Source organism: Pygoscelis adeliae, unplaced genomic scaffold, assembly GCF_000699105.1.
Source record: "Pygoscelis adeliae isolate BGI_AS28 unplaced genomic scaffold, ASM69910v1 Scaffold120, whole genome shotgun sequence".
In the NCBI taxonomy this organism is placed as follows: domain Eukaryota; kingdom Metazoa; phylum Chordata; class Aves; order Sphenisciformes; family Spheniscidae; genus Pygoscelis; species Pygoscelis adeliae.
Window position 1 is genome coordinate 7,888,337 of NW_008824032.1, and position 10,607 is coordinate 7,898,943.

At 42.8% G+C, this 10,607-nt stretch overlaps 1 protein-coding gene across 1 annotated transcript in view; it reads left to right on the forward strand.

Moving 5' to 3' along the window:
- The first annotated feature begins 1,670 nt into the window (after positions 1–1,670).
- The window catches only part of DPT (dermatopontin), a 27,068-nt gene continuing 18,131 nt past the window's right edge, over positions 1,671–10,607 (forward strand). Inside the window, exon 1 of the mRNA XM_009329686.1 lies at positions 1,671–1,994. Coding sequence (XP_009327961.1) covers positions 1,696–1,994 — 299 coding nt within the window. The 5' untranslated portion in view covers positions 1,671–1,695. The remainder of the gene's footprint in view (positions 1,995–10,607) is intronic.

Sequence of the window (10,607 nt, forward strand, 5' to 3'; positions counted from 1 at the left end):
GCTGTTCTGTGTTGTCTCCATAGCCCTCTTCCCCAGGCATCTGGGGCTGCTACAGCTGGAGGTGAAGCACTGAGCTAGATCAGCAACTCTCAGCTGCCAGATTCATGTAGATCTGCACTGGCTGTGAGCATGGACAACTGAGATATTGCTGCACTGTGCTGCTGGCAAAGACCTCAACCCCCACTTACAGCTTTGTCAGACAAGGCTCTGCTACAAAAAAAGCCATTAGCTAAAGGCACAAAAGTACCTGGTTGATGAGGCTGAAGGCAGCTTTTGAGATCTGGGACTGGTTAGTAAAGGCACCCACCTCCTGGGACACTTATGCTCCTGCAAAGCAATGATGAGGGTTTGGAGATCCCTAGAGAAGAGCAAGTCCACCGTTACCCATCACAGATCTTCTTTCTGATAGTATCAGCAACAGAATAAAAGCTCATACTTTTTTTTTTTCTTTTGTGCATGGCCCAAATGGGGAAGAGAGTTAGTGAAAAGAGTGGAGGATAAACTTGCAGCAAGAAACAGTCCCTAGATCCTTTGCAGTGATTTCACTGGAACAGGGGGGGGATCTGAATCTGGACCTATTCCATGGGTCATGCATTTCACTAGTAATACAGCATAGGTGACATATGCACATATAGACTATGTTAGATTGACTTTGGACTGTCTTACTTATTAAAACATGCTCAAGTCCCATCATTTTCTACAGGTCAAGTACACAGTTAAGTAAAGCAAACCGCTCCACGCTCTCCTGAATAGGGTGGGTTCCTTATAAAGAAATTATCTGAGGATGTGGCATATAAACACATTTCCAAGTGGCAAGCCAGGTTTTGAATTTGCAGCACAGCAGTTCCTCAGCAGTAGCCCCATGTTTCTAGCCCATGATAAATGCAAGGTAGCTTAAAGGGCCTTGCTCAAAGATTGCAGTAGGCTATGGTTACACATGAAGCTTATCTCATCATAACTTGCTTATGTGCTTTATCCTCACATTAAAACATCTGCCAAGTCCACAGTTTTACAGTGCTCACACACAGTTGTAGCAAAATCAGTTCTGCATGGAAGAAGCCAATACCCTACTTCTCACGGTGGGCTGTTTCCATGCCAAGCCAGAGTCTCAGTCATTTGGGCTCCACCTCCCTTCTAACCAAACCAAACCGAAATGTCTAAAGGATTTTTTACAACAGCAGCAGTGAATTCCCCCACCTTGCCCAATTTCCTTCTTTCTAGGGACTGGCAGAATCATGTCACACATATTTAGGGAAAAGAGGGTGGGGACACACACATGATCGCATTTTGTTGCATGTTATTAACGATGGAAAATGGCAACTTCAACTAGAGCTTTAATTTCAAATAAAGTAGTTTTCAAACTTAACTGCTGTCTTGAGGATAAAAGTGGGGTGTCTGTGACAGTTGTACTACAATGTGTATCTTGCTCTATACAGTAGCTCTGCAGCAAGGGATCACAGGTGGTTTGTGGTGGTGGGAAGACCTTGCTCTTACGGTCTGCAGACTTACTGTACTTGCAGAATTCCACCTTAAAAGTAATTGGATGTGTCTGTAACTCAGAGAAGGTTTGCTAAGCAATGACACATTGCACTTGGATCTGGAAGCATAACATCTGGAAGCCAAATGTTAGAGGCGATATAAAAGGGCCAGCCCAACAAACCAGTGGGGCATTTCTAAGCCAGGAACATCCTCAGGATGGACCTTGTCCTTCTCTGTGTGTTCCTGCCTCTGGTGACCGTGGCATGGGGCCAGTACGGTGACTATTACTACGGTCCCTATAACTACGGAGATAATGATGAATGGGTCAATGTGTACCGCCAGGGTTTCAACTTCCAATGCCCACACGGGCAGGTGATCGTGGCTATCAGGAGTGTTTTCAACAAGAAGGAAGGCTCCGACAGACTGTGGAACTACGCCTGCATGCCGGCGGCCCAGAGCCTCGGTGAGCCGACAGAGTGCTGGTGGGAAGAGATCAACAGGGCGGGAACTGAATGGTAGGATACCCCCAACCATCCCTGGAGGGCACAGCCCTGATACCCCCTGTGGAATGCGGGTGCTAATACTGCGGTCAGAGCAATGCAAATGCATATAAATGCTGTCATAACCAGTGGCTTCACTGCCCTGAACGACTGCGTGAGACTCATTAATCACGATGCATGTGTGCGAGGTGATCAGCATCACATTTGCCTTCTCTGTAGCAATTTCTTGCTGGAGGGTCTCAATGTGCTTTAGAAATGCTGTGTCGTTTGGTCACTCACAACCTCAGCTGCAAAGTGTCTCGGTCTTGCTATTGCTGTTTCACAGATGAGGAAAATGAGGCATGAACCTTCAGTGAGGAGAGGATGAAGTCCCTCTTGAAAGGCCACACATTGAATCAGTGACTAAACTGAGGAACAAATTGTAAAATTCCTCACTCCGTGCTCCTGCTCTTACCACTAGAAAAAAAATTCTTCTCTGTATTGCACTGGCTTTTATCTTTGTGTTTTTGTTGCTAAGCTTTTTGGCTTAGGCCCAGTCAAAGGCTGTTTTCTTGTCATGCTGGTACTACAGGAGCCAAAAATCCACGCTAATGAGCGATGATGGTGGCACATATATGCATGATAATGATAGCAGATGATCATGTTAATTCCCTAATACAGTCAGTTTTGGTTAACTGAACATTACATTTTCCATCAGCCTTAGAGGCAAAGGTGATCACATTTTATGGCCACAATAATTTCTGGAAATATGAATAGTGTTTCATGTTTAGGCAGCACATACCCAGTATTTAATTATCTTCTGATTCTTTCATGAAATGTGAAACACAGTTTTGGAAAACTCTGAGTTTGAAATATTCTTTGGACAGAATGAAATGAATGCAAGAATGTTTTCAAATACTTGAAATGGTTTTGTTCCAGAAATTGCAATGTGATTTTTGTAGATTTCATGTTATATGGGAACAGGCTAGCAATGAAGTATGAAGCTTCTGCTTTTTAAATGATTCAAAATTTTGTTCTGAATTATTCATAGTCTTTCATTTACCACGTGATACATTCCTATGGCTGATGCAATTGCTAAGGAAAAAAAGATTGACCCTGTACTTAATTTTGGAATAAGAACTGAAAAGAAAGGGGGAGGGCTGCAAAACAGGGAGAAAGAAGACACTGTGATAATCCTGGATGACTTCTTCATTTTTCATACATTGATGCAATTTCTACTTACTGCATAGTAATTTTGAACTAGACTTTTCTATTGTTCAAAATAAAATTATTATTCTCTTTCTAAAAATCCCTGGCAACAATTGCTCAAGTTCACTTCTCACAAACAGGATACTGTATAAGTCTATACAGAACGTTTTCTTCTGCTATCTAACCATGGGGCCATGTTCATCACCATGCTCTTTATGCTTAGCATGACTACATCCACAGTATATTATCTGAATCTCATTTCCTTCACCTCTTAAAAAAATCTTTCCACTTTGTCCTCTTTCTTGCCTACATTTTTTCCTATTGCCAACCCTATCTTTTCTCCAAATGTATTTCTTTTCCAACCCCTCTTTAATGTGTTTAACTCTGTTTCACTCTCTTTCCTAGCTTTTGGAGTTATTTTAGTTATTTCTTCCCTAGCTCACCTTTCCACTCTGACATCCTTACATCTATCTGTCTTTTCTGCATAAATCTCCTTCTTTCTTTCTTTCTTTCTTTCTTTCTTTCCTTCTTTCTTTCTTTCTTTCTTTCTTTCCTTCTTTCTTTCTTTCTTTCTTTCTTTCTTTCCTTCTTTCTTTCTTTCTTTCTTTCTTTCTTTCCTTCTTTCTTTCTTTCTTTCTTTCTTTCTTTCCTTCTTTCTTTCTTTCTTTCTTTCTTTCTTTTTCTTTCTTTCTTTCTTTCTTTCTTTCTCTCTTTCTCTCTCTCTCTCTCTCTTTCTTTCTTTCTTTCTTTCTTTTTCTTTCTTTCTTTCTTTCTTTCTTTCTTTTTCTTTCTTTCTTTCTTTCTCTCTTTCTCTCTCTCTCTCTCTCTTTCTTTCTTTCTTTCTTTCATTTTTTGGTGGGAAGGGGGGAATACACCAAAGTGATTAGGGAACACATACCCCTTTGCAAAGGTGAACTTGTGCTCCTAATTACTTGGGCTATTTCCATAAATCTCAGCTAGCTGTGCCTGGTTGTGTTCTGCAGTTTTCTGCACCCAGGGCTGAGCTGTTTGCATCTACAGTGCTTCATGGAGAGAGCCTTGCTGTTAGCCAGCACGTCCCTCACTGTGCCCAGACGCTGCTGTCCAAGAACCCAGCAGACTCATCCCAGACTGAAGTGAAAGTGTGCGCCAGCAGGCAGACAGCCTGGAGTGTCTTGAGTGCAAACTCAAACCTCAAATTAATGTGATGGCACGGATGTAGCCTGTCGGGCCTTTGACAATCCCACACCTTCTTTCTTGGCTGTCTTAACTTCTCATAGCTGCCTCTCTTTTCTCTCTCTCTTCCATGCCCAGCTCAGCGCTATTTGGAGCCATCCCCAGTTCTAAAGAGATTCACTCAGTAATCAAGTGGGACCACAAATACGAGTCACAATCTGTACCATTAGTTCCTGTTTGGCCACCTCCGTTTCCCCACTGATCTTCTGACGAACCAATCTGTTGGTGAGCAATACATCATCCTCATGTCAGCTGACGCAGCACTCTGCTGGACTCACTAGTCCATTCCCCATCCATGTAGGATGGACTGTAACATTCCTTCTTCAGCTCTGCCTCACAGGGTATTTTGTCTCACCTTGCACATCACATCCAGGGAGATTCAATGGCTTGTACCACCAATAACTACAAAGCTGCCAAGTTTTTCCTAAAGTTTAAGCTACGTTTCCTCTGCTATAATTGAGGCTTTTTATTCCTTGCCCTACCTTCACTGAATAAAGAGAACAAGCACACTGCATCCTTTGTAAAATCTCTTTTAACTTATTAGTAGGTAGCAGCTATGCCTTTCCCTCACCCACGCACCTTCACCCATGCTTTTGCTTTCAGGTTGACCACGTCTCCATCCTTCTAGTTCTCCTTTGGAAGTTTTATATTCCAAAACTCCTAAGCAAGCGCTGATCATACGTACAGCTCTCTTCTGAATTCCCTCCAGTTTCTCAGCCATGTCCCAGAAAATCTAGTCTGGCAGAAACGCCAAAAAATGACCTCTGACAAATGATGTTTACGGCATTTCACAAATCACCATTCCTGACTGTTGTGCAGCTGCACAACAGAGACAAACCCAAGAGAGGTTTCTTTAGAAAAGACAACAAACCAAGAAAAGCTTTAGAGAGAAAATGAAGTGGGAATATAAAGCAGAGAGAAGAAAGAGTCTCCAACTCATTATTTTCTTTGCCATTAGCACTGAGGGGGGAAATGGCAGAAATGGATGTGGGGAGCATAGGGATAGGAGAGTTGAGGGGACTGGAGGGCAGGAGGGAACCACTGGCAGAGCTGGTTTAGGTAAGCTTGCTTCCTACACTAACACTAGGTAATATATGGACTCCTAGGATTAAACCCATAAGACTTTGCACCTTACAGATATGAAAAAATTATTCAACAGAAACAGGGCAATGACACAGATCCACATTAGGCATCTAATCACGATGCCTAGTTTACGACATCTGCCCCCTTCCAGACTCAATGGAGAGAAACAGGTACTCTAAAAACTGCTCTCTGGGGCACCCCATCTCTCCCAGAAGCAGACTCATGAAGACCAGTCACCTCTGACAGTTGCCTAGAATTACCTACTGGCATTTCAGAATACACCTAACTATAGGTGCTTCACTTAATAAATGCATCCCTGAAGTTAAGTGTATGTGTACATACACTTCTGAAGACAGCATGTTCTTTTGTGTTTTGCTGAATGGACATGAGAAGCCTGTGAACATGTTACAAGACTCATAGGGAAAATTTTGGCAATAGATTGGATCAGATGACCAGGGATGCCTTCTCAGCTTCATTAATCCGTGAATACGTTTAAAGTTAAGTACGTGTACAAAGGCTTTGTTGAATCTGTCCCAACACCTTACTCCTGCAGAGGCTATCTGCTAACCAAGATGCTATTCAATATAGGGAGCAGAATTTGTTTCTGGATAATTTGCAAATACTCATGTCTGGAGTAGGGAAAAGTCTTCAGGACATCCCCTGATTCTACACAGTCCTTCTAATTATTTGTATGCTGCGACATCTCAAGGAATCCTGCCTTTTCAGACAGAATAAAGTTTATGATTTTAGTTCCATTTGTACTGGAGGAAGCCTGACCTTGGGTAAATATTTCACCACCTAAGAAAAGGTAAGGTCTGAGTGATTGCTGGTGAGACTGATCTTCACTGCTTCTCTGAATACTACAGAGTTGTCTCTACAGACCAGTCTTTGAATGAGGTACTTAAGAAAAACTATTTTTCTTGCCTGAAAGTGATTGTACCAAAGGACAGGGATCAAACAAACAAACAAACAAACGAACAAACAAAAGTTTGCAAGTGAAAGACAAGCAACTTTTCCTTCCATGAGAAAATGTTTGTTTTACACTACAGAATACAGATGGAACTGTGCCATATCCCCAATATACTCCTAGTTACCCATAAGGCACAAAGCAGAAACATTTCCAGCCAAGTGGTATTTAATGCATGTTTATTGCCTCTTTTCCTTGTTTAGACTTCTGAGAAAGTGTTTGGATGGGACTTGGAAAAAACAGATATCTAGATTCTCCCTCCCCACTCCCATTCTCACTCTCCTTTGCCTTCTTTTTAAGCGCACAAACAGACACACACACGCAGATCCTTCAAGTAGGCACACAACCCTATTTCCCACAAACTGGGTGCAAAGACAGACTCATGAGCAAAGGAAGTGTCTGCAGGAGCCTCCTGTTCAGGCGCTGGCAGCACACCCCGGTACATCTGCGAGGAACTGTTTTTGTTCTCAATCTCTGACCAATCCCAAGTCTCAAATCTGAGGCTGTATTACCCAAACCCGATAATCAAGCTGCCCTTTCAAAACATTCCCATTTGTGCTATCTACGCAAACAAGTTAATTTTCTTCAAAGCCCTAGGTTTATGTTAAAGGGATAGTGCTACAAGCTCTTAGCACAGCTGCAATGGACTGAGTCCAGTGGGAGCATTTGAGGAGAAGAGGGGTGTTTCTGTAGATAGGGAGGCCTCATCAGTGACTGTCAGGAAGAAATCAACAGGGTGAATAGGGCCTTGCCTTCCTTTTGGGCGGGGAGGAGAAAGTAAGTCATCACTGACCCCTAAATGAAAGAAAAAGATAGCTGAAGATGATAGTAAGGTTGCCTTTGGCATGTGGAAGTCATGACAACACATCTCACCACCCCACAACAGATAGTGAAGACTCCTCGTAGAAGTAGCCATTGGAGACTGGCATGGCCTAATCAAACACGGAAAAGTCGTTCCCTTCGTCTGAGTGCCAGTGTTTCAAGTGTCCTGAGCCTGCCCTCAGCCACTTATCTCTCCCCACTCACCTGTAACAGACTGACTGTTAAATTAGCTTTCATCATGCGACTAACCAAATTACACAGAGGGAGGACACTCCACAAAAATAACTCGGGAAAGCAGGACAGGGCCTCCCCTCCGCAGCTGAACGAAAAGGAAGTTAAGTTTTGGATACTGAAAGTAACAGGTTTTGGTGAAACAACACTCCAGGAAAACAGTGTATCTAATGTCTCGTTAAAAAATGCCTCCCACACTCTAACCGTGGTCTTACCGGCTGCGTGAGGTTAGGCGACCTCTTTCCGTATTCACTCCAGGGAGGACTGTAGGTGAAAGCATGCAATGTTATTTCTATTGAGTCAGTTTGCCATGTCTGACATATCTCCATAATATATAGATTCATTCTGCTGTGCCAGGCTCTAGAGAGATAGCTTTAAAGTAATTAATGATGCAAGTTTTACAGGAGCCATCTGCTCTACGGCAGAACAGTAGGATTTTTTTGAAGTACATAGAATGACACTCTCAGGTTACCCTGTTATGAGGAACAAATCGCCCTTAATGCAGCATGACCCAGTGACTACTGAGCTATGTTTCAGGCTCTGCACGTTTCCAGAGAGCTTCAGGGAGCGCTGCCCGGCCAGTGTGGCAGGGTCTCAATGCAGGCTCTAACAGCACCACTTACTGCACCTTGAACTTGGGCTTGCCTGAGCAGATTTGTAGTGAACAGGCTTCCTCTTTGGGTTGTCATCCTCAGGACAACATGCTGCTCTGGCTAATTCCTGATGTATCTGAGGGACAGGGGGCCTCGGAGACAGGTTTACAACACAGCACCAGCATTAGATGGGGCACAACACTCTGGGGCTTTGTCTAGCAAAGGGCAAAAATAAGACATAGGCATAATTATAAAGTGTCACCACAATCGGTGCCATTGCTCAAAACAATTATACTGTTGCAAGCAATATTTGTCTTCAGTCTGGCAGGCAACTCTTGAGTCAATGAGGTACACACTTGGCCGCTGAGGCTGTATCAATGTTTGCAAATAATGTGGCACAATTTAAGTGGATCTGTAGGGTGAAACAGCTCATGCATGGATGCAAAATCCACATATGCATTTTGAGTGGGTTTGTTTCAAACCAGCTCTAGTTTGGTCCCACAGGTAAAAGCTCATTGGTGAGCAAGGAAAGCAGTCCTGACCTGAACTAAACCGGTAACATGGTAACATGGATGCACACCTTGGTTGCTTGCCATGACAGAACTCAGCTGTACAACACTCATTAACCAGTTCAGGAGAAGATTTGGCAAAGGAGAGGCTTTTCACAGCAATTGCAGCAGGCCAGGAAAGTCTCAGCTACCATATCCCTGTTACTACACAGGACTCCTCCCAAAATAAGGCTGCATAGTTTACTTACTTTCTATGAAACACTGCAGTCATTTCCAGCAGAGGCAAACAAGGGAAGGGAAGGGCAACTTCCCATTCAACAGCACCTGACCCTCACCACCACCAGTCTTCCCACTCCCCCACCTACCAGCCAGCTCACCTCCTCTTCTCCCAGTACCAGATCCAAAAGGCAACTCTTCATGCATCGCAGCTTGAGCCAACTAGAAAAACAAAACAACCTATCCATTGCCAAGTCTAATCCCACACAGTCTCAGCCGGTTTCTCATGCTCTTCTCCATTCACCTTCTAAGAGGTATCTTCCTCTCTTCGTAGCAATGTCAGGATTTCATGAGTGAGGAGAACCCAGTGTCATGAACTCTGTATACTGAATTATCCTCTATAACAAAAGTGCTACAGAGTGGGTCTAGTGGAAAAGGCATTTTTTTTCACTTGGCCATAAATCAAATGTCCTGAATCACTAGTTCGTATTCACCATTCTGGTTTGCAGAATTTGCTGTGACAGGAGTAGTGAATTCAACAGAGAAGGAAGAAATCCTCACATATTAAGTGTTGGTTTCAGACTAAAAAGGTGTGTGGGGAGGGGTTGCTTGTTTCCCTTGAAGAACTACTTTCTGCTTGTAGGAAAGAGGCCAAATGGGAAAAGGAAAGAGAAGAAAAGATTTTATATGAGCTCACAAATAAGCACTCCAATTTCTGAGAACATCTCTTCATTTTTGGAGGAATATCTGGATTTTACTTGAAAATTAGAAAGATCATGGAAAAAAAAATCCTGTGTTATCTCAAAGCTAAAGAAAAGTACTTCGACGTCACTATTATCTTTCTTTCACTGAACCCAATATTGAGCTTGAGTAACAGATTGCAGGACTTTGTCTGTATGAGACACAAGTAGAGAGGGAGAAGTGAACATGAGCTTAAAAGTGTATTTTAAATTTTACTTTGAAAGTTTTTAAAATAAAATGGCAATTTAATTGTAAGACATTACTTATGTCCAGTTATACTCTCCATCTAAGAAGCCAATTTTTAAGGCAACTCCAAATATTATTTCTCTAAACAGACTTTTCATGAGAAGATAGAATCAGGATCAAAAATAACCAAACCTTCCTAAAGTTTGGTGCCCAAATATGTATGCGTGTAAACATAGGAGTGCTATGTTAGCTAGATTTTTTCCAATCCACTATAGCCAGAAGAGTCCATCAGTGATGTCCCTCTCAAGATGAATCTTTCCATCAAAACTGGAGTGTATTAGTAGAGGTGTCAAGAAAATAAAAACTGTTGTAGGGCAAAGAGAGCAGGAAAGAGGGCAGGACTTCCCAGGCTGAATGTGAGCAGCTGGGGAGAGAAAAAGAGATGGAAGAACCTCCCACAAAGACGAATATGGGCAGGAATATCAGATGCTGATTGGTGGGGACAGGAAATTGCAGGGCAATGCCGAGCCTCTGAGAGGAAGTGCAAAGGAAAAGGAGGAACGAAATGCTCCTGTTATTGCACCTATGCAAAAGAGCTAGAAAATCCCCCAGGAGCACAAGGACTTGAGCAGTGGAAATGCATGTAACTGGGAAGGGGGAGAGGCAGAAGAACATGAAGACACACAAGTTTGGTTCTACTTTACACAGATTAATGCAGAAAAGTGCTCATTTTGCAACAGGTACAACCTTCCCTATATTTCTGTGTATCAACCTTTCTTCCATCAGGATAACACCAATCATCTGCAGCTATCCAATATGTTTACACAGAGTCTTAGCCATATGTCCCCATGGCCTGTGTGCCAATCAACAGAGCAGC